This window comes from Manis javanica, chromosome X, assembly GCF_040802235.1.
Source record: "Manis javanica isolate MJ-LG chromosome X, MJ_LKY, whole genome shotgun sequence".
NCBI lineage: Eukaryota > Metazoa > Chordata > Mammalia > Pholidota > Manidae > Manis > Manis javanica.
This window is the reverse complement of record NC_133174.1, coordinates 122,544,475-122,568,896: the sequence shown is the minus strand read 5'-3', so window position 1 is coordinate 122,568,896 and position 24,422 is coordinate 122,544,475. Positions and strand designations below refer to the sequence as shown.

Sequence of the window (24,422 nt, the reverse complement as noted above, 5' to 3'; positions counted from 1 at the left end):
AAGAAAACATTGTACACCTAGATAATGATCAAAGAAACTAAAATGGACATCCTATAACATCAGCATAAGCCGTGATTCCAGTATGTGCTACACTGTAATCTAAAGGATGTGTACATACACATCCTGTATGCGCATGATGTTCTTTGTTAGAAAATGTATATAGTCATGTGAAAGAACCTTTTTCGCTGGAATACTCTTCTTCGGGAGGACTGTGTTTTCCTCACACCTGTCCTAAACTCTGGCTCAAATAAAACTGATTATTTCTTCAAAAAAAAAGGACATTATGCACACACAAATTAGCCTTCATGATCTACAAGAATTCAAGCATTGCACAATATATTTAAAATAATGGAAAAAAGTTAGAAAGGTCTAGTTGACACTGCACTCATTAGCTAACACTAATACATATAATTCATACCTAATGCTATAAAGAAAAGTAAAATATGTGGTCCCTGCCTTCAAGAAATTTACAGCCTTATTTGGGAGATAAGTATAACATATATAATTAGAGAAATTCGAGGGCAGTATATAAGTTAAGGACAGAACTGTCTGCTATTGGCAATGGATATGCAGGCACACCTGATTTTATTGCACTTTGCGTATACTGCGTTTTTAAAGTTTGTGCAACCCTGCATAGAGTCAGTCCATCAGCACCATTCTTCCAACAGCCTTTGTTCATTCATGTCTCTGTGTCCTATTTTGGTAATTCTTGCAACATCTCAAATTTTTTCATTATTGATATATTTGTTAGGGTGATTTGTGATAAGTGATTATGACACACTGAAAGCTTGGATGATTTTTTTTAGCAACAAAGTAGTTTTAAATTAAAGTATATACATTGTTTTTTTAGACATAATGCCACTGCACACATAACAGACTACAGTATGGTGGAAATATAAATTTTACGTGCACTGGGAAACCAAAAAATTCATTTGACTCGCTTTATTGCAGTGGTCTGAAGCCAAACCTGCAATATCTCCAAGATATGCCTGTGATAGGCGCTTGAAAATGGAGAGATTTCTGTAGCCTAGAACATTCAGAGAAAGTTCATGGAGAAAATAAGATGCAGACCTTGAAAATCAGGTAGGATTTGGTCAGTGATTACTGAATTATAACCGGCATGTTAGAACAAAAGGGATTTCTTGCTGGGAAGTAGTGGTAAGTTTTAGATCTGTAGAGAGGAGCCAGATAACAGAAAGCCTGGAAAGCTGAGCAGAGGACTTTGGGTCTGGTGGTGGTAGTGTGGTGGGGAGAGGGGGAAGGAGGAATGAAGGCTGGATTTCAATAGAAAAATGTGGGTTATCAAGCATGAGAGAGATTAGATAATGACCGTGTTTTCGTGTGATTAGCCTAGCATTGTTTTGCAAGATGAACTGCCCAGATACATCATAACACCTTTATAAAGGAGCTCAAAATACACTCCACAGATGATAGCTAATTCATCCTAATAACATCTCACTGAAGCAAAGGAAATACAGCTTTTATTATTCCCCATTTTGTAGATAATTTGCTCAAGGTCACTGAACAAATGAAAGGCAGAATAAAAAAACCACAGTATCACAATGTTCAATGGTTCCTAAGTACCAGCTAAATTATATTCTCGCATTTTCTGTGACTCAAGCAAAGGAGGTACCTGATGGACCTTTGTCCTTAAGTGCCATTTCCAGACCCTCATTAGTGTTCAAGGCACATGTCCTATCATGCCCAGTTCCTGTTTACTCTCTCTACAGTCCCCACCCACCCCAACCCCATACCTTCCAACTGGGCCCAACACGCTCCCAGCGGCTAATCGCTAATGGTTGCCTTTGGTTATTCTGTTCCAGCTGGTCTTCTCCCATTATCATTAGCATATTCAACATCTCTGTATCACTCACCAACAAAGATGATGGTTTGGGTTTATCAATGCAAGAGAATGCTTTCTACCCCTTTCCACCTCAAATTGCAAAGCTGACTGGACCCTTCAGAATATGTAAGGGAGGTAAGAAACTACACTTAGTAGATTCTAGCACCAACCTGAATTCCTTCTCCAATTTAGGTTTCACAATGAGAGTTAAATAGTTAAAGAACTCCGCTTCTCCCATGCATCTTAAAGTCACCCTTCCTTTCCTTACCAGCTAATCCTCCATCTGTGCTTCCTGTCTCATGAGGGCCCTTCTCCTACATATTCTCTCTCATTAAGAACCTCTGCCTTCTTGGTGGCTCCTATCCTTCAGTTTCAAGCAGAGACTGGAATAGCCAATGCTCAGTAAATGTCTGGTGAATGACTAAAGCTCCAGATCTCTGTCTTCAAGTATTTGCTGGTATTTCTAAAAGTAGCGTTATTGAGGCATATTGATATGTAAAAAATTGTACATAATGTTTATGATTTGATGAATTTGGACATATGCATACACCTGTGAAACCATCACCACAATCAAGGTAGTAGACATACTGTTCTACATTTTTACTTTGTCATGCCATTGTTACCTCAACCTTCACAAGTCTAGAAGAGAAACCAAGTTCCTACCAGATCTGGCTCTTCCTCCTGATTTTCCAATTCTTTTCCAAGTACCATAATTCTCCCAGTTCCTCACATTCAACAACACAAAGGCTCTGATTCCTCCCTCTGTAACTAGTTAATTATTACATGGGGCAATTATATATATTTTTCTTTACAGTACTAGGCATGCGGAAGGCTACCAGTCATGCAAGGTCCATTGCCTCTGTGCAGATACGATTGTCCCATTGAAACAGCCCGAGTAGATCCAACCACCTCGAGTCTCTCAATCCTCCAGTTCATCCATTCATCCAATCTTAAGATATCTCTTGTGAATAACTTTGTTCAATTAATCCCCCTTACTCAGAAATGTTTAATGGCAGCCCCAAGCCCAAAATTCTTCCCTAGCATTCAAGAATCACCATTATGGTGATTATGGACCTAGTCAAATCTTCCAATCTTACCTCCTAGTATTTCTGTAGAGAAATTCTTCATCCCGAAGTCCAAGTGATTTTCTCCTACTCTTAAAGACAGTGTGAGCAAGCGCAATTGCAGGCATGCCCCTCCCTGTCTACGTGCCTTTGCTCAGGATATTTCCCTGCTTGGAAATGCCCTCCCCTGGATGAGCCCAACAGTCCTTTGGGGTCAGTTTACCCTCTGGCAAGAACTTCAACTCTTCCAGTCAGAAACTTCTTTAATAGAGTATCACAGATTTTGCATTACTTGATATTTCACGTGCTAGGTTTAATTCCCCAACAATATTTTAAGATCTTTAAAAGCAGAGATCGTATAGTATAGTTCTGTATCCTTTCCAGAGCCCAGTAACTAGGTTCACCAAAGCAAGGCAATGTTTTGCACTTCTTAGATACAAGTCTTCAATGAAGTGCTCAATAATCCTTAAACTTCATTTCGATCTCACATCTCAAATAGCAACCATTTAAAAGCTGTACTACCTTGATCATGTTGAATGATATATGAAGGTTAATTTTTTAATTCTTTAGCAGAGACTTTAAAAAAATTCCTTACAAGAGGCATAATAACATTTAGTTCTCCAACTCAACATTTAACTTTATTCTTCCACCTACATTTTATGAACAATTTAACAACCAATTTAAAATACTTGTCTTAATAAATACTAATGCAGGTTCTAAGGAGAAATATCTTAAACTTAAGTATGATTTGTTACCTGAAAACTTCAAAGAAAAAACACATTTTAAGTCATTAAAAAGTAAATATTTGAGTGGAAAGAAAGAGGTTGAAGTGGACCGATAACCTGCTTTAAATATCTTTCCAAAGTTTAGCTCTTGGTATGGAAAGTTCCTTTAGTTACATACTCTAAAAGTAAGCACAAATTAAGCACCAAAAAAAAGTCCTACCCTCCACCTTTGGTGTAATATAGCAAAAATGTTCATTACCACAGTATTATGAAATATCAACAAAATAAATTTGAATAACTAATTCATAAGGAAGAGGCTGAAGTGGACCAAATCCTGGGTTTTCTTTCTTCACTTCAAGTTGCTTTTCTATTTTAAACTAGTGGCAACAGAAATTTCTTTGTTTGAAAGTCAGGAAGGCCTGAAGTCTTAAGTGATAGAACAGGTAGCTCAGCTTCTACTTCACGTCTCTCCTTAGAGGGAGAAAAACACTGTGGATAAAGTAATTTTGTTTTTATTTCTGGAAAAATCATTTTTCCCACCAATCTTCATAATTTTCTAAAATAAGCTGTTAAAATGTTATAGGCCAGTGGACCATGTCACCCTGATTTGTGGAAATACTATACATTAATTTCAAGAACACATGGTTAACTTCAGTTTTCTTACTACTCTTAAGGTCTAAGAGTTGCTCTTAACTCTTTAACAAAACTCTGGGAGAATTTTACAAGCTCATGATATATTTCTGCATCTCATCTGCAATATTTTTGAACAAAACAATAAAAAGGAATCTAGGCTCAAGAGCCACACTGCATGCCATCAAATTTATTTTTAGAGTACTGTACAATTTTAACTGCGGAAAACTTTTGTGTTGTACCAAATGCTTAAGAACCACATCTGCAAAGAAAATGGAAATAAGTTAAGAATTATCATTTCATTAAGACAGAGCAAGTGACAAATAAATACTCTTCTCTTCTTGGCTAATATAGAGATGACTGTCTTCCCCAAATTAGGCTGGACAAAGTATAATCACAACTTTGGTAAAGTGTAAAGTGAAAGGCAAAATTTGCAATTTAAAATGTGTGATTCACATTCGAAACCACCTTAATTAAGATTTTTAAATTCAAGAGATAAGGAACTCAGATAATTAAAGCAGGGAGCAATAGGAAATACTAAACGGCAAGCAGTTCCTAAACCATACAAGTCAAATAAAGTCAATCAAATAAGACCCAGAAACCATATAAATCAAATAAAGCCACGACAAATGAAATAAAGACCAGAAATCATCTCCTGAGCACACAGAGTTCCCCAGAATCACAAACTTGGTGAACGGAAGGCACTCGCTCCGCTGACGCACACACGCAGGCGCGCGCACACAATGGAGAGAAGCATGGAGACCCTCAGAGCAAAACTTTACACCGGTAACGTTCTACTCTCCACATAATTGAAAGGAGAGCACAGTGGGAATATTTTCGCGCTTTCACATCAGACAGAGCAAAACCGCTGTTAGTATTGCAAACTACTAATTCTCTAGATACAATCAAAGGCAGAAATGAATGAATGGGGTGTGAGTCCTGGTGGACGGGAGGAAAGAGGGCGGGAAGCAGGCGTGGGAAGAAGTTGGAGGCATTTTGTAAAGCTTGAATGGCTTAACCTTTTTAGCCCTAATATATCTTCTCATTTCCCTTTTTCGTCCTCTTTTTTTTTATTAAATACACACCGACTTCCTGGGACTCAACACAGACTTGCCCTATGTTCAGCTAAAAGGCCTGGTGCTTGGGACACCAGGCAGTCCCAGGCTAGATATTTATCTAACATAAATGGTCTTTTCTGGGAAAAGTACTTTTAAAAATCACTTTTTTTGCGACGATGCGTAAAATGTAACCAACTGCTAAAAAAGAATAAATTCCGTGCATCAATTAATAAATTGAGGCCCCAATCCACAGCGCTTTGGTTTCTACTAGAAACATAAGCTGCCTATTTACTACTCTAAGCATTTTTTTCTGAACTTGAAAAAAGTTTGCTTTCACATTTTTAGAAGATAATGAGGAACTGAGCTTTAGTATTTCTAGTCTCTAACCTGTTCATAAATGGGTTATTCCGTCTGTCTAGCAAAGGAAAAAAAGAAAAGGTGAATACTTAAAAAGTTAGTAGACTTGGATAACATTTGGTAGATAACTTGTAATGCACCAGTTTAAAAACAGCAGCATAAAAATGTCTGGACATAGCTAAGTATGTCTGCACATAGCTTATTTCTTCTTTAAGAAAATGAACATATAATGGGGGCGACGGGGCTAGGTAGAACGCCGATGGGTCCCATGCAGTAGTCCCTTGTCCAGGACAAAAAAAGCTTCCTTCAACCACATGCAATAGTCATCTTGTGGGAAAGGCAGGGGGAGGGGGCTGGGGAGTCATCATCTGGGCAAATCTGACATAGGACCCTGCATTTTTCACGCCACACGATGGCCTGGGCCAAGTGGGGGAGCGACGTAACTTCACCCTTAAGCAGCAGCACCAGAAGGGGGAAAGAAGTCACCTCGCTCTTCGCTCTGTGCACACAGGAAGAGCCCAATTCAATGTCGCCGCCACCGACACCCCACTGTCTTGCTCCGCCCCAACTTGTGTTTGGAGCCTGGAGCACGATTTGAGTTTTACCCCGCAAATTCCGAGACATCTCATCTCTCCCGACTTCAGTACTCCCACCTTCAATCCCCAACCGTACCATGCTCCGCAAGCGCAGGTGTCTCGATCTGGCCTATTTTTATAACGCCCGCCCCCTTCCCCACCTCGTCGCGCGCCCCCGTGCCTCGCCGCCTTCCCTGCGCAGTGCACCACCTAGCCTAAGCGCCAGGAAACACTGCGAACCCCACTCCCGGGTCACCTGGCCGCAGCGCCGGCCCTGCCTTCTCAGGAGAGCCCCAGGGCCGCCTTTCGGTGCGGACGGCCAGCGCGGGGCGCGTACGGGGCTCCCGGGCAGTCACGTGGGCGGCGGGGGCGGCCTGGGCTTCCTCACCTGCATCCCGGGCACTTGGACAGCCACCGGTGAGTGGGCCATGAAGGCGACTGCGGTTCCGCGCTGCTTCGGCTGAGGCGCCGTGCGCTTGAGCTCTCCTCTTCCGGAGGTAGCTCGGCGGCCCTCCCAGGCTTTTCGACCGGGGCCTGGAAGGACACACAGAAGTGGGGTGACTGGGCTGGTGGCGCGTAGCCCGGGGCTGGGAGGAGGGCGGTTCGCGGAGCGGCTCCCTGGGACTCAGTCTACCTTTCTGCCGCCCGCCAGTCGCTGTGGTTGCCTCGCCGCCTGTGCTGCTGCTCTTAGTCCTGAACTTAGGGAGCAGCGTGTGGCGGTGGCCGAGACCTGGGCTCCACTGATGCAGCTGGTCTGCGCCTCGCCGCTTTAGGAAGAGGAGGTGGGGGTGCCTCAGCCACCCGCCCGCTCGCGCGGTCAGGGAGGCGGGTGGGGGCGGACCCGCCGCTGGCCCTGCCTCCGCCCCGCTGTCGGGCTGTGGCTAGAGCGAGAAGGCTCCACGCAGCCGAGGGGTTTGGCCGGGGTCGCTGGCGCCCGAGAAGGGGCGACTCTCCCAGCACGCGGAGGGGAGAAGCCGGAGGCTGGGGAACCCGGAACACCGCTCGACCTGGAGAGAGGATGGAAGAGTGCGGGTGACCCTGGGGCTTGAGGGCGTCCCAGACGCGGCCACGTTGCAGGCAGGCGTGCGCCGCTGGGGCACACGCAGCCTCGGAGACGTGTTAAGTTGAAACTTGCGGAATGTTGGGAGTCCTTCTGGGCTCCCGGCTCTGGTCGAGGGTGGGGGCCCTGAGCGCCGCGGAGTCTGTGGACCCCAGCTATTTACCGCCGTCCGGTCTAGCCAGCCGGGGAGCCAGCTGGGGACCGCGCCACGGGGCGATCTGTAGCCACCTCCTGCTTTCTGGATTCTCCGCCCCCAGACGTGCTTCAGGTGACTTAAACCTGAGGCCACCCCTACCTCTGGGCTAGCAGTTGGTCAGGGGAGGCCTGACTGGGACTTCTCTTTGCCACGGCTCCTGCACGTGTAAGAGAGAGGGAAATTGGGAAACAGATGGTACATTGGCAAGGAAATGAATGAGTTTAATAGAGGCCTGGGAAATGAGATTGGGCCCTTAGCAGTCTGTATTATTAACTCAGAATACATAGCAGTGCTTTTGGCAACGCCCTGCCTCCACCCCATGTAAGTTCCACTCCAGCAGGGAGACAAGCTCTCTTGGGGATACCCTAATAATAACAGTAATGATAATAATAATTACGGTAATCTATTACGAAGGTGCTTTTGGGAACCCACAAGGTATTAATTATATTTTAAAAATATAATATCCAAGTACCAGTTTAAAATGAAGATGAAAGTCTCTACCTTTCAGGTTGCTATAGGTCTGTATCCAACACAGTGTTGGGGTTCTAGTAGGCACTCAATAAGTGTTTCTCTTGTTCCTTTTGAATTTTTCACAAAAGATAGCATGTTATTGTTATCAATATAGTTATTAGGAATAGATGCCATTTTCTTTGTGCCAGGGACTGCTAAGTGCTAAGTATATGTGTTACCTTATTGACTCTTTACAAAGGCCCTCTGGATCATAGTGCTTTCCCACTATTTTGCAGATAATGAAAAATGCCCAGTGAAGTTAAATAACTTGACCCAAAAACCACACAATTGAGATGTGATAGAGCTGGGAACTTAAACCCAGGTCTCTCTAACTTTTCAGATCTGCTCCTAACAACTGTCAAGTATACAGGACAGTATTGTTAACTAGCCCCCATGATGTTCATTACATCCCCAGAACATGTTAATCTTCTAACTGTAAGTTTGTACCCTTTGATCACCTTCAGCTGCCCCTGGCAATCACCAACCTACTGTTTCTGTAAGTTTGATGTTTTTTTAGATTCCATATATGAGCTTATACAGTATTTGTCTTTCTCTGACTTATTTCACTTAGCATAATGCCCTTCAGGTCCATCTGTGTTGTCACAAATGGCAGGATTTCCTTTTTTTTAATGGCTGAATAATGTTCCATTGCATGTGTGTACACCATGTTTTCTTTATTCAAATGATAAAGGGTTTAATTGCACTTTCCTTACTCCTAGTTCTCCAAGTCCCTTTTAAATAATGATAGGCCCCAATCCAGTTTCTATTTCTCACCAGCCCAGCTCACACTTAATACTAGCCTGACCAGACCCTGTGGTGCTACCTAAACTTTACTATCCCTAGAAGTTCCTGAGGAGGCTTTTGTAAATGCAAATTTTGATTTAGCAGGCCTGGAATGGGCCCACGGTTGTACATGGCTAACAATTTCCGAAGTGGTGCCAATACTGCTAATTCTTAGGCCATACTTATAGTAGCAAAGGTCTGAATTAAGCTCCATTGTTTAAGGCCTATCTCAAGTTCCACCCCCCACTGAGCCTTCTTCTTTGCTCCACACCCTCCTTCAAACAACTCCTATTGCACATCAATGGAAACTGACTCACATTGTAGTTCTTCCTTCTTATTTCATGCATTTCATTGGTTTCCTCTACCCACCAATATTATTAGGCCCCTCTGTTCAAAGATCCAGCTTCTCTTACATACATAAGAATTATTCAGGTAGAATGTCAGCTTTCTGAGGGCAAGATTTGTGTCTGTTTTGTTCATTGCCATATTCTCAGAGCCTAGTACAGTGTATAGCACATACTAGGCCCTCAGTAGATAGTTGTTGAATGAATGAATGAATGAATGAATTTCCTTTGAATTTGTCACTGAGATAAGTACAGTACTAGGCACATAATGGATACACTTTGTTTTGTTTGATGCCTGGTAAAGTCCTGTGCACTGCTCTTGCTGAATCTATAAATTGTTGCTTTATTATATGTTACACCTTTAATTTTTTTGCCTCCTAAATTCTTTCCAGTTACTTTAGTTTCACAGCTACCTAAGAGTAAGTTGTGCAGTTTTAATAACTAAGTAAATTAAGCCTGTCTGAGAAGTGACATTCCCTGACATCATTATGGGCCAGAGTTATGTAAGAGTGTGGCAGACTGACTACCACATTGTGAGACCTGAACTATTGGGACATTTCCTTAAAAACACTGCTTTTGAGATCTTAGGAAACTTTTTGACCTTTAGATTTCTTGCTACTAAATAAGCCATCTGTTGTTATTACTAATAGAGATCATTTGAGTTTATGTGGAATTCCTTGCAGTTGGCTTATGCTTTCTCATATATGTATTTCTTAATTTAAATAAAATGGCAAGAAATTCACATGTGCTTTTGTTACTCCTCCTGAAAAAAGGACACTCGTGTATTTTACTTCAAAATGTCAGCCCAGAGCCTAAGAGAAAAAGTTTTTCAGGGGAGACACCATAGCTTATTTTCTCTGGTAGCTCCAAAGAGTGGACCATAGTGCCTCAGATCAGATTTGGGGCCTGCTTGATTGATGTGACCTGAGTGGCTGTGAATATTTAATAACTACATAAAGTAAAATGATAAACCAATTAAGCAAAGTCAGTGAATCTCAAGTTAGTTGGTGTCCCGGAGCCCAATAAAACTTAATCATTTACATTTACAATCACTGGTTTCAGTTTCTAACATTTGTCATACCCTCAAAATTAAATATTTAACTCTACCCATGTTTGTAGATATGTACAGAATGGACTGGTTCATAGCTAAAGTCTAGGTAGATGGAAATGACCATGCCAACTTTAAAGTAGGCAATAGGGTGGTAGTGCATTAGGGCACTGATTCTCAGTCAGGGGCAGTTTTGCCTCCTGGAGACAATTTTGTTGGTCACCAATGGGGAAGAAAGGGTGCTACTGGTAGTGGGGAGAAGTCAGGGATTCTGCTATCAGTACTCCAATGCCCAGGACAGCCATCACAACAAAGGGTTACCCAGCCCCAAGTGTCAGTGGTGCCAAGGTTTGGGAAACCAGGCTCTATACTCCTTGTATTAGGGGTTACTAACCAAGTAACAGACTTGGGAATCACTGTCCCCTGAGGACTGCAGTTCAGTGTGGGGTCTGGAACCAAAATAAAATACAAAAACAAAACCCACAAGATATTGGGCTACATCAAGGGGGTACCGGAAACAAAGTGATTATTTTGATGTTGTCTCTGTACTAAACTATAGCTCATCTGCCCCCAAACAGTGAATACTAACCTAATGAAAAATAATATTGAACAGAAAATAACTTAAAAATGTAACGATGTGTTTAAAAGAATATTAAATCAGGGAGCATGTTCTAATGTACCAGGCATTATCTAGGACCCTTCAAATATGTTACCTTGTTGAGATAAATTTGACCTCTTACTCCACTTTAGAAAATTTAAAGGTAGGGTTTCATGTTTGGAACTTTGACATTTTGAACCTAATAACTACATTGAAATATGTAAAGTGTATAAATGTATGAAGTACAAGGGAAAATTGATACCATTATCTGAATTTTTTGGATTATCTTAATATTTGAGACTACAGGAAATTATCTGGATAATTCTAGAAGTTCACTATCAGGTAATAGGAATATTTTGCTTCAAGCTACTAGACTCTGTCCTGATATTTGGAAGTACAGCATTCAGGGTACTTTTTTTTTTTTATAAAAGCATATGTGATACCTCGAATTTCCTCTTTACTCTCTGCAGGTATCAAATTGGAAACCATGATATACTAGTTCCTACAGGTGGTGTATCCTTGCTAGTGTTCCAGCAAAGCATCCCAAGGGAAAACCTATTGAATCAGTTCTTGGTCAAGGAGAACTGAAACTGTGTAACTGCTTAATTCTCCCGAATAACCATGCACCTTTTGGGCTTGCACAGTACTCTGCCACAGTATCATTTATAACAAAAATTAGTATGTAAGACTCAGCACAGCTGAGTGTTCTTGCAAGCCTCAACTTCCTGATGTTACTGAGGGGAACAGAGCAACAGAGGAGGTGGATGAAAGCAGATGCTGCCTTAGTGGTTTCCTGCTTATAACATTTCTTTACTATAAGGTTACTCACTTTGAAATGTTTGCCTTTATGTACCAAAAGAATCAAGCTCTTTACTTCTTGCTCTCACCAATTGGTTGCAAAACTGAGAGAGGCAGATGTGGTCCGGACAGTTTCATTCACACAGAGAGGTGGTAGTCAAAGGATAGAATGTTCAGAGATAGCCTCCTGGTTCCAGTTTGCTGCCTGCTGAAACTCACAGAATCACACTGTTGATCTTTAGATGCCTTGGGCCCAAGGTGAAGGCCCTCAGAAGCCTGCAAGCACTCACTCATAGTCTCCACCATAGAACCACCGCTGGCTTCACCAGTCATCCGATAATGACAGTTTTGTGTGGCCATAGGGGTACATGAAGAGACGGGGGAGAGACTCTTTTGGAGACTGGGCTCTTTGTAATGAAATCAGGTAACTCCTTTGTGCTCTCCAGGGTGCAATTTTTACTCACAGGAGAACCCTTCATGTGTTACCATGAAATGATGCTAAACAAACAGGTTGGGTGATACTTTTTCTCTCTGAATTAACTTTTAAAAATGTATTGAATTGACTACTTGTTCTTTAATTTGTAGGCTTTTCAAAAAAAAAACAAAACTAAACAGTTCTAGTCAAAGGTGGCAGTTAAAAACAAGAAAAAAAAACTGGCAGTTGAGACCAAATAGGAAGTGACTATGCCATCAGCTTACACTGAGGAAAAGGAAGTTGTTGCCAGGACCTCTAAGAAAGGCAGTTGTGTAAAATGACCACCCTTCCACTTGCTTGCTGAGGTTCTGTCACCCTGTGGTAAAAGCTCGCCTAGTGTTCTCACTGCTGTACTCAAGAGAACATGAACCAAGCGGGGGAGTAACAGGCACCCCTTGCAGGACTCTTATCAGGGACTACCAGGAGTTTCTGGGGCAGAAACTCAACATTGTAGACAAGCAAGCTCCCGCCCTACTTATTTTTTTCCCGTGCCAAATCGATGTTTTAAGATTAGTATGTTATAGCACGAGGCCCACCATGGGGGGTCCGGCTGTAGACTGTAACTGCAGATTTTTGCTGAGAAATAGAAGACAGAAGGTCTTTTATACTTCCACCTGGTCTCCAGAGCAAGCTTAGGGCATACCGACTTCCCCTTTTCCCTTTCCTCTCTCCTCCCTTCTTTTCTTTCTCAAATCTTTGAGTACAGTGCCAGGAAGTGTGCTAAGTGCTGGGAATACAAAGAAATGCAAGGAGTTTGCTTACTTGTAGGAGGCCACATAGAAAGGAAGGAGCACTCAGAGTGGTACATGACTATAGTAGCAGCAGATTTAAAATGCCACAGCAGAAGGAGCCAGAGAGCAGTTCATTTTAACCTGTGTAAATACTGGAAGGCTTCACAAAGGAGGTACTATTTGAGGTAAGCCTTGAAAAATGGATAGGAAGTAGCCAGGTAGAGAGTTGGGAGGAGGGAGTGGAGAAGAGAGGGCATTCCAGAGAGAAGGAACAGTATGAACAAATGCCTAAGCCAAGCAGATTCTGTGTTCCATTTGTACAGATTCTGACTGTATAGGTCTGATATAGAGAAAGAGCATTTGTATTTTGTTTGGAAAAAAAAGAACCAAACTTCCCCAGGTGATTATGATGTGTCTTCTTGATTATGAAAAGCTAGTTTAGAAAATGACAAGCTTTCTTTGAGGATTAGCTGGTAGTTTGGTTTAACAGGCAGAAACCCAGTGCATGAGGCATCCCAGCAGTGAGGTTGGAAGGAGAAGCGAGGGGCAGACTGTGAGCCTTGGGTGCCATGCTAATGACTTTGGACTTAATCCAGTAAACCCCTCGGAGTACTGAGTGGTTTTAAGGAAGAGAGAAATTTGCTTCAGATTTTTATTTTCAAAACAAAAAACCCTGGGCAGTATGCAATGGATAGATTGGATATTGGAGAGACTGGAAGCAGAGAGGCCTATTAAGAGGCTATTAGGAGGCCATGGTAAAAGTACAGGAGAGGGATTGAACTAAATTAATGGCTGTGAGAATCAGAGGAGGAAATAGATTCCAGAAACAATTTGGAGGTGGAAACAGCACCATTCAATTGATTGGATGTGGCCAGGACCAGAGGGAGAAGCTTAAAATGCCAGAGACATCTAGCTTAGGGAAATGGGTGAATGTTGATGTCTGGAACTGAGCCATGGAATACAGAAGGAAGACCAGGCTTGGGGAAAAGATAAGGAGTTCAGTTTGAGTACACAGAGTTTGAGGGGCTGGTATGATATCTAAGTGGAGATGTCCAGAAGGCAGTTGAAAATAAGAGGTCAGGTTGAGATGACAAATATAGATTTCAGAATTGCAGGGAGAAATCCTTGGTAACCTCATGGCAAGGTGTCAATAAAGGACATAAAGAATAGAAACCAAATTTGTTCTATGCACTTCCTATTTAGAAAATCACTTCTTGAATAATTGTCCTATGTTTTGGTCCAAATGCTGCGTGTGCCTATTGACACCATATCCATCTGCAGAAAGCATACCATGTTCTTCCAAGTAATGATTGTTAATCTCATGCCTGTAAAAGTGTGTTACTAAATATTTCTGCTGTGTTCCTGCATACACCGATTGCCCTTTGATGGCATGATAGTGACAGTCAAGAAAGGAATGGAGCAAAGGACAGAAATGGTGTGAAGAGATCTGAATAGTATATTGCCAGGTTTTCTGGGGTGCTTTTCTTGCGTGCAACTGTAAAATAGATTATTGTGCACCAGAACAGTTTATATTATATTTCCCTTCCTACACTCAAAAGAAAATGAAGTGGGAGATGACATGCATGCCTGGTTTCATGAAGCCAAGTTAGTGTTCTTTACAATGGAAAGAAAAACAGGAACAATTTATTGCAATCTAGAGCACCAATCACTGGCAAAGCTGTGATATTTGCCTGCTGTGGAAGTATGCAGCAAATTTAGTTAATATTTCTCCAATTTTTCAGAATCATTCATACCGTTCTGGTTCTTCCATTCTTTCTGTGCTATTGACTTTTTATGAAACTTCACACATGCCTATGGTTTACCGTATGTGAAGGTAAGTATTCAAGTGGCTAAATGCCAACTCGAAATTAACATATAAATTGTGAAAATAGTGGTAGACATTTACAATCTGAAATCATGAAAGTAGATACAAATAGATTACATTTTAAGTGTTTTGTACAGTGCATTTTATTATGTGTTTGGGTTTTTCTTGGGTAGTCTAAGAAACTGAAATATACCAGCTCTTAAATTTTTTTTAAATAATTTTATTTTCGTATCATTAATCTACAATTACATGAAGGACATTATGTTTACTAGTCTACCCCCTTCACCAAGTCCCCCCCCACATCCCCGTTCACAGTCACTGTCCATCAACATAGTAAGATGCTGTAAAATCACTACTTGTCTTCTCTGTGTTGCACAGCCCTCCCCGTTACCAGCTCTTAAATTTTAATGTTATGCTTGTATCTGACAAATATAGAAAGATGAGTGCTTAATGTGTAGTGAAGGATGGATTTAGTTCATGAAATACATACTAAAATAAGATATTTGCTTATTTTTTCCCAGTGTCTTAAAGCATAAGAAGGTTATTGGTGTATGGCGAGGTCATTTATGTGAACAATAACAGAAGAAGCTGTGGGTTGTAAAATTCTGGGTTATTGAATATGCATTCTAGTAAAAGAGGAAGGTGTTCAATGAAAGTATGCGTAGCAATACACTTCAGTATCACTCTTTCACTTTGGTTCTACACACAGTAAGTGGAGAATAATTCTTTCATTGTCCTTTAAAAGCAGAAGCCAAGCAAATGTCATATTAATGTTAATACAGGAATCAGGTAAATTATAAGAGCTATCATTTATATAGTGCCTACTCTGTATCACGCATGGTTGTAATTTACATGTATTCTCATGTAATCCTCACTACATTTCCATGAGCTCAGTACCACTCATAATATTGTTCCCATTTTGGGGTTGACAAAACTGAGGCACAGAGAGATTAAGTAACTCATTCATGGTAGGGTTGCCAGATAAAATACAAGATGCCCAGTTAAATTTGAATGTTCAATAAGTGATGAGTAATTCTACATGAGACATACTTATACTTTAACAATTATTATTTATCTGAAATTCAAATTGAACTAGGTGTCCTGTATTTTTATTTGCTAAATCTGACAATGCTGCAAAGCCAAGGTCATGTAGCTATTAATGGGTAGAGCCAGAATTTGGACCCAGGGAGTCTAATATCAGAATTTAGGCGTTTAACTACTATACTTCTGCTGATTATGAAGAAAGGAGAGTAGAATATACTTCATTATCCATATGTGGAATATTGAAGAAAAGTCATGAGTCAGTGAGAATTGTAGGTCTGTAAGTTTGAATTTAATTTACTCTAATTGTTACTATCATTTGGTCACAGTATTTTTAGTGAGGATTTTTGGTCTAAAAGTGATACGATTTATAACATTTCTGAACGAATTTTTCCTTCAGTGGCTCCAAAGAAAGAGATTAAAGGAAAAGTGTGATTCATTGGAACAAATGAAATTAACTGAATAGTACAGTACTGTTGTTAAAATGCCTTTCTCTTACTTCAGAAAGTAGCCTTCTGTTGTTTTTATATAAAGAGTGAGAGCTTTCTTTTAGTAAGAGCATTTTAAAAGAAAAAAATATGATATACTTCCACACCATTTTCTTCTCTCTTCCTTCTGGTATTTTTACTCTAAAACAGGCAAAAGGGCATCTACTTTTTGAAAGGTAGTGCAATTTAATGAGAAAAAAACATGGGCTTTGGAGCTAAACAGGCCTTATTAGTTGTGTGAACTTGATGTCTGAGCCTCATATTCCTCATCTGGAAAATGGGGATTATTAGTGCCTCCTTCAAATGGTGGTGGTGAGCATTAAATGGAATAATAAAATTAAATGCTCTAATGCAATATCTGATACGGAATTGGCACTTCACAAATAGTGGTAGTACCTTTCCCCATCCGCTTACCTCTTCCCCTGAGCCTCCACTACTCCCTGCAGCCCTCATGAATCTTTGAAAATTCAATCCTTATTTACGAATGCATTTTGGCTTGCCCAGAAGTTACATAGCAATCAGGGGGTACAGTCTATTGGAATCCAGAGTGCCTAAAATGTTTTCCTTCCCTCCATGATTTTTTAATCTCTAAAATGTTTAGGCTGGAAGAAAAGACTACAGTGTGATTTCTGTTCTTAGAGATGAGTTGCAAAGACTTTTAGTGTCTGTGGTTTTATTTTGTTGTTGTTTTTTGGGTTTTTTTTACATTGAGAGTGTCTTTCGAGTTTAAGGTTGGGGTTTAGATGCTTCCGTTTCAGAGAGAAACTCTCCGTGGACCTCTCTGAGGGACACAGGGTGGCATAAAAAAGATGGCACGGGCAGGGAAATTATGTCATTAAGGCATTTTCCTGTATGTATGTGTGTGCATGTGCATGTGTATGTGCTTGAAGCAAGGGGTAGTGATCTGTGATGAGGGAAGATAAAAAAGCAAGTGTAGTCAGGGTCAAATACAAAGTCACCATAACATTAGAAAGCAAGTAAGTTGCTATTTAAGATAAATCATTTCTTAGCGGTGTGATAATTAAGGACATGGACTGTGTGGCCAGCCTACATAAGTTCGAAGCACAGTCTTGTTCACGTACTAGCTCTGTGATCTTTGGCAAGGTATATAGTTTCCATGTACCTCAGTTTCCTCATATGTCAAATGTGGGTAATAAAAATACCTACCCAATCAAGTTAACTTACGGCCTTCAATGAGTGTTATTTTTTTCTTAAAACTTTTACTGAAATATGACAGATATACAGAAAGCTGCACACCTTGTGTCAAACAGTTCAGTGAATTCTCACAAAGTTAACACATTCCTTGTGTCTGTCACCCAGATCAACAAACAGAATACTACCTGTTCTTTGGAAGTCATCTTGGTGGTCTCATCCTGTCTCTGCTTCCTCCAGACCAAACGTATCCACTTCCGTGTCTTTGAACATTGTGGATTCTTACTGCTTGGCTTTGACCTTTAAATGAGAATCTATGTAATGTACTTAGAATGTGTCTGGCACATCATAAGCACGACATTAGCTTGACTATGTGATTTTAAGAATAACAAGAAAGCAGATGTGTTTGGGAGGTAGAATTCTTAACAGGAAAAACATCATAAAAAGCAAACTTGTAAGCTAAAACATATAACAATTAAGTTCCATGTAGAACCCTACTAATGTTCTTGAAAACATTTTGCTTCCATAAATTATATCTATTGCATAATCCATGATAAGAAAGATCCACTGTATTTGAGACATCAGAGAAAACATATGCTGACACATTTTCAGCATGATCCAAAATAAGAATTTTTGCTCAAATTGTTAAAAGACTAATAAATGAAAAACAAATTTGGCAGAAGTCCTTTTAGGCCTCAGTTTCCTTTCTGTAACATGAAGAGACACAGGGCAGATATCTGAAAGGTTCTTTCTAGCACTGATATGTAATGATTATATGAAAACATTTCTTAAAAAGCAAAATCTGAATATGTTTTATAGCCAAATAATAAATCTAGAGTCACAGTCAAACATGACCTTTCAGAAGGAAAGCAGCAGGGTTTCCAAGGGAAAATCATGTCTGACGAATCTATTAGCGCTCCTCAGGAGAGTAAATAACATACGGACAAGGAGGAGCGGGATAGAATTTACACAGACTTTTTAAAAAGCCTTTGACAAGCTTCCATACTGTTGACTTTTTGTTGTTAAATCAGTCCCTATGGGGTTTGGGGAAACATTTTGTCATGGAAGGTGAGCTAACCCGCAGAGTGAAAAGGAGGAAAGGAAAAAGTGGGTGCTTCTCTGGATGGAGACGTGTCAGCACTAAAATTCCCATGGCCCCAGGTTTATTGAAGTATTTTAAGTGGTATAAAATAAGGTAGACAGTGGTATTTTTCTGTAGTTGGCGCTAAGCTCTTCTCAGTAGTGAAATGCCAAGCTGATGCAGTATAAATGGCAAGAGAATCTCTCAAAATTAGGGGAGTGGGAAAAAAGAATGGCAGGTTATCTCATTAAAGTAAAGCACTTACAGGAAAAAAAAATTCCAACTGTACAATATAAATACTAAGGTCTGTTGTTGCATGTGGCTCTGGAAAGAGGTCTTGGTGTTGTAGATATTTCTGGAACAGTTTCAGCTCACTGTGCCATTTTGGCCACAAAGGTCAACAGGATGCTGTGCATCAGTAGGAAATAGACTGGAACAAAATAACACATTCTGCTGTTTTTGGGGAAAAAAAATGTAAACCTGGTGCGGCCATATCTGGAGCATAATGTTCAATTCAGGGGGCCATAAATCGGGAAAAGGCAAAATGGAGGTCAAGGTAGTGCAGAGATGGGCAGCAAGAACAAAGGAAAGAGAAGGAGGTATACTGACACAGACCCAAAGTATTCGGATTCTTTAACCCAAAAAGCTGAACATAGAGGCAACAGACAAAGTTCATACTGATACTAGTGTTGCTAATAATTGCAGCTTATTTGGTACTCACTCCGTGCCTGGCACAGGTCTAAGCACTTGCCATATATTGAATCATTCGATACCTATTACCTCTGTGAGGTAGGTCCACTATTATCCTCATTATAAAGGCATCATGAAGGATATATACAGAGTAAATAGTGATCAAAGCTATTTACTGGCTAGAGCTCAGCATAGATCTTAAAACTCAAAAGAGTCAAATCCAAGACAAACAAAAGGAAATAAGACTTTACACAACGAGCAGTAAAATCTAGGGATTTTACTGTTGCCACCTCAAGTGACAGTACAAGTTCAGCTGAAAAGAGATTCAAGAAGGATTTAAACTATATTTATAGAAGATAAAACCAAGATAGCTTACTAAAGGAATCCTGCGAAATGTCTTTAACCTTTGAGGTTGTCATTAAAGAGGCCCACCACACCCTCTGCACTGGTACTGCCAACATGCCTTTGAGTCCCCCTGTAAAAATTCTGGGCTGGATGGACCAGAAATTTGACCAAGTGTGGCTTTTCCTTTTTAATTATGACATAAGTAAGGGAATGGAACATGAATTCCTTATGGGTATTTCAAGATAGTTGTAATTTATGGTATACTTGAATCTATTTTCACTGATAGCCTGAAATACACAGAATCCTATTTAAAGCAAAGTTTAGCCCTAGAGAAATGGAATCTTCTTAAAATTTACTTGCAGTAGAATGAATTGTCACAAAGAGAGCAGGTAGAGGATTTTCCTTTAACATCCATCTTCTAGTTAGCATTTATTTTGGGTTATTTCATGCCCATGTTTCTTGAACTAGTTACATTTCAGAGAAAATAACATTCATACAAGGAAAAACAGGAAAGCAGCTTAAAAGAGTGTCCCTGTGTAAAAATCCTCCCATGGAAACTTACATAGTGCAGCCTCTGTCTCACCAGTCTTCAGGAAACCCAAGGACAGACCCAGTGAGGGTTGCTCGCGGCTTCTGTCTCATTGGTGTGACACTGCTGGCTTCCACAGAATGCACTGATGTCTTCTCTACCTTATTGAAACACTGTACGTGCTCTGGGCATACCATGAAAAAGAAACAGAGAGGAGAAAGAAGGACTAAGAGGGATCATCCAGTTCCCAGAGAAATAATCTTATCTGTGGGAACGAAGTACGAAAAGAAAAACGAACAATTTGAAAAGCTGAGAAACAGAGGAAGGGGAAAGGAACAAATGAAAAGACAGGGTTGTTCTGGAGTAAAATTGTTTAAAAAGAGAAATAGGAATAAATGTGGATTGAAATGGTAATGGACCATTGGGTCATAAGCAAAATGTTGAGGCTGCCCAATTCTTTGAACGTTCCTACTTCTCATTGTAGAATCTCTGCTCTCTCTCTTCACTCCCTCATCCTGACCCCATATCCTCTGGCTGCTGGCAGGCCATTTCAGCAGCTAGTGGTAAGCCAGTATTCCCCCAGGTCATACCTTGCTTCTAGGCCATGGTCATCTCTGTATCAACATGTATCCGTGTTCAACCCATTTTGTTGCCCTGCCCTGAAAACATTTTCATTTTAATAGAGATATGGTTCTCTACTTCTAGTTGCAAGGAGAGATAGTTTGGGAGCAGAGGCTGCCTCACATTCTCAAATAATAGGTGGAAAGCCAACAGCTTTTGTCTAAGTGTCGTAACTGCGCTGACCATAGCTTTCTTCACCTGTAGAATGGTTATAGTGATGCCTTTCATTTCTGTTACAACTGACACTTTTACATACTTTTACCTATTTGACCCTCACAGCTACCCTCTGAGGGAAGGAATGTTTCTCTGTTTCACAGACAAGAGAACTGGAGCTCATAGTAAGGTTAGGTAACCTGTCCTCAGGTAATACGTAGAAAGGCCAGTGCATAAGGACAGGAGTCAGCTAGCAAGACAGTGACTTGATGTGCCGTGATAGAGGCTGCCCAGGTGATGGTGCCTGGTACAGGAGCCACGTGGCTGTGTGGACTCAGTATGGAATCAAAGTTCTCCATATGGGTTTGGAGTCACAGGCACGGTAGGAATCCTGGCCCTGGACCTTATCATCTGGCATCCCTTGGGTAAGTCACCTTCTCTGAGGGTATATTTCCTCATTTGGAAGATGAAGATAATAAAACCTACCTTACAGAACTGTTGGGAGGATTAAGTGAAACTGAGTGTCATGTACTTAGTACTGTGCAGAGCACATGAGAAACAGGCAAAAAAGTATGGAAGCTCTTGGAATGATGAGTACTAGTAATACTGGGTGTACATGCTAGCTCAGAACATGGAGTCCACTGGCCCAAATGTAGAGTTAGCTACTATTGACCAGGCCATAGGCAAACATAGCCAAACATGGTTGGCACAAGGGCAGAAAGAGGTGGCTGCGTGCGCTGTGGGTGGGACTGATCAAAACTACATAGGACTAGGTTGCAGTTCTTGTAGAAGAGTGGTTCTCAAATTTGAACCTGCATAGGATCATCTGAAGGGCTTGCCAAATGACAGATTGCTGGACTTCATGCCCAGAGTTTCTGACTCAGGAGGTCTGGGATGCGGCCTGGGAATTTACATTCCTAATGAGTTCCCTGGTGTTGCAATAATCTGATCTTGGGAGCCCACTTTGAGAATTATTGTCTTAGAATAAAGAATCCTCTCCAGTTCCAGGCTTCAGAGTTTCCTTGGTTTTATTTCCTCTTTCCTTCTTACTAAAAATGCACTTGAAAACTGCCAACCCTGTTCTGAGAGATGAAAGGGAAAATTGCTCGTAACTGGTCCAGGAAAGCTAGGGCAGTCAGAGAACCACCGGAAATCAGGGTGGCAATGACTGCCCCAGCTAGGAGAAGCCTTAGAGCGGAACAAAGGCCAAAGTCAGACAGGAAAGAATCAGAGACAGCCGTGATCACTGAACCTTTTTCTGCTTGGATTTTCCCTTGTGGACTTTTTCTTGCTTAAGCTTTTTATCCCTTTTATAACTACTGCTATATTTGGGGGCATAGGGGAAGGAATCACTGTATTTTCTTTTTGCACCTTTCCTATTCCCTTGTTTTGTACTTTGTCAGCCACAAGGCCAGTATGAACTTCTCAGAGAGCCTTGAGCAGCTTGCACACCTTATGGCGGGCCAAGCACAAAGTTTAATGAAATTAGACATTTCTCTTGAAGTAAAATATGTGCTCTGTGCTCTGTATCATGTTACAGCAAATTTGAAAACCAAGGGCTGTGTTCCAAGTCACTGCCTGGCAGTTGTCAGTAATGAAGCCTCTGCTACCTGTTAAACACAGTTAATGAAGCCATCTGTGTTTATAAATTACAGGGTTTGTCTTTGTAAGTAGTAACCCGAGAGGATGAGAGGATAGGTAGCCTCGGATCTAGACTTAGGGATTGAAAGCATCTGTCCCGTGAATTTCAAGGGGGTAGGATCTGTGGTCTTATTGAAAATACGTATTTCTATTGTTAATCTAAGGAAACTGAAACACAAATAGGAAACTCTGCTATGCTTATAAGAATGCAAGTATCTTCAGCTCTTGAGGCAGAGATACTTTATATTTTCCGTATAGGGTGTCTGGGCCTGTTCGGTGCCTTTAAGCTATTAGGTATTTGCCTGTACCAACCTGCCCATAATTCATGAAAGCAGGCCTCCCTCTTTCAGAATTCATGGCTTCTGTCCTGAGCCATTCGCACCAGCTTATCTCATACTCATTCCTAACTCTTCTTCAGTCTGTTCCAATTTCTGAGCTCATGACCCATTTTTCCTCTTACCACCTTGCCTCACCCGTGGACCTGGCACTTGGTTTGACTTCTCCAACTTGAACGTTTTGCAGTCTTCTTTGGCCAGTAATCAAATTCCATGTTTGGCTATCCTGCTGTTGGCATCCATGGATGAGTGCCCTACTGGGACCAACCTGTTCCCTGGGACTTTTACATAGTCCCCTGTGTAAGATACACCAGGTCCTGGGAGCAGAACTCAGACATGAGAGTTGTGTGTCTCCTTGATATTGATTTAAGATGGCACAGAAAATAAATAGAAAGGAAAGAACTGGATCTCCCAGTTGTTATATATGGAAGAGCCAACAAAATTTCTATTTGTCTAAAGTACATGAGGAAGAAAAATGATGGTTTATAGTACATACTATTTAGTAGTTCTTCTCAGATGTGAAGAATTACTGTTTATTTTCTCCTCTCTTTCATATCCACCTCCCCACAAGAGCCCACCCGTTGATGGATTAGCAAAACTTATTAATTCTACCTTCCATAATGTCTCTTGAGTCCATCATCTCTTGCCTGAGCTGTTTGTGAGAGTATCCTAATAACTGATCTCCCTGTGGCCAATGTCTGTTTCTCCCCTGGTCCCACTCTTCTGTGCCCCTCACCCCTGCCACTCCATTCTCCACACTTCTGCCAAAGTAATCTTTCTGAACACCAATCTGGTCATGTTACTCCTTTTAACACTTTTCATTCCCATTTATGTATCTGACTGTTATTATATATATATATATATATATATATGGATATGATTCTGGTTTTCTAGAAGATAGACTCTTCTAATTATGACAGTAATATTGATCTACTATGTCTCTATTGGGCTTTAGAGTGTTTTCACAACTATTATGTAATTTTTAAATCATAATCCTATTACTTAGATATTATTTTATCTCTTTATTTGAGAAGAGAGTATAACTTTTACATATCTATAAATATGTATACTTTAATATATATATAGTGAATGACACAGTATGCAGTGGATATATACTTAAAATTATATATTGGATCTATTTGGCTGAGTAGATTAGGTACTCCTAAATTTAGTAGTCAAATGTTCAGTTTCAAAGAATCTATTTGTTAAATCTTGGCTGCTGGAAAATCTCAGTTGTTTAGAACATGCAATTACTGAGGTCAAAGTTGGTGGTTCAATTCCCATTTGTTTAAGTTAGTCTCATTTTGTTTCAGGGACATAGTCTGTAACCCTAACCTCAGACAGCTATTCCACAATTGCGGGTCCCAGTGGAACGCGGGTAATAGAATATGGATAAATCTACACCATGACCCTATCCCTGTTACTTAAAAACTCAAATATAATGGCAATTTGTTAGTATTATATTGACTTTTGTATATGCAGTTATAAAAAAAAGTTTTAGTAACAATCATCTAGACAAAGAGACAGTGTGATTCTCTAAAGTGGTCCTTTGAGGACTTGTAGGAATGCTCCATAAACATTTCATTCCAATAGTAATTTCCTGATTCTACAGTTCTGGTCTAATAATGCTCGTTTCATCTTTACTTATGACTTAGATAACAATTATTAATATAGCTTCAGATAAATCCTGTAATAATTCCACTTACTAATTTCTACATTCTCTCTT

The 24,422-nt window shown here is 40.6% G+C and overlaps 1 protein-coding gene across 2 annotated transcripts in view; it reads right to left on the bottom strand.

Moving 5' to 3' along the window:
* STK26 (serine/threonine kinase 26) overlaps nucleotides 1-7,626 on the bottom strand; it is a 53,326-nt gene extending 45,700 nt beyond the window's left edge. The window contains exons 1-2 of one of the 2 annotated variants that reach the window (XM_017657850.3): nucleotides 6,887-7,626; nucleotides 6,641-6,786 (exon numbers count right to left, since the gene is read on the bottom strand). In XM_017657850.3, the coding sequence (XP_017513339.1) occupies nucleotides 6,641-6,682 (42 nt within the window). In that variant the 5' untranslated portion in view covers nucleotides 6,683-6,786; nucleotides 6,887-7,626. The other variant, XM_037016957.2, reaches the window with a different exon arrangement.
* Between the last annotated feature and the right edge of the window lie 16,796 nt (nucleotides 7,627-24,422).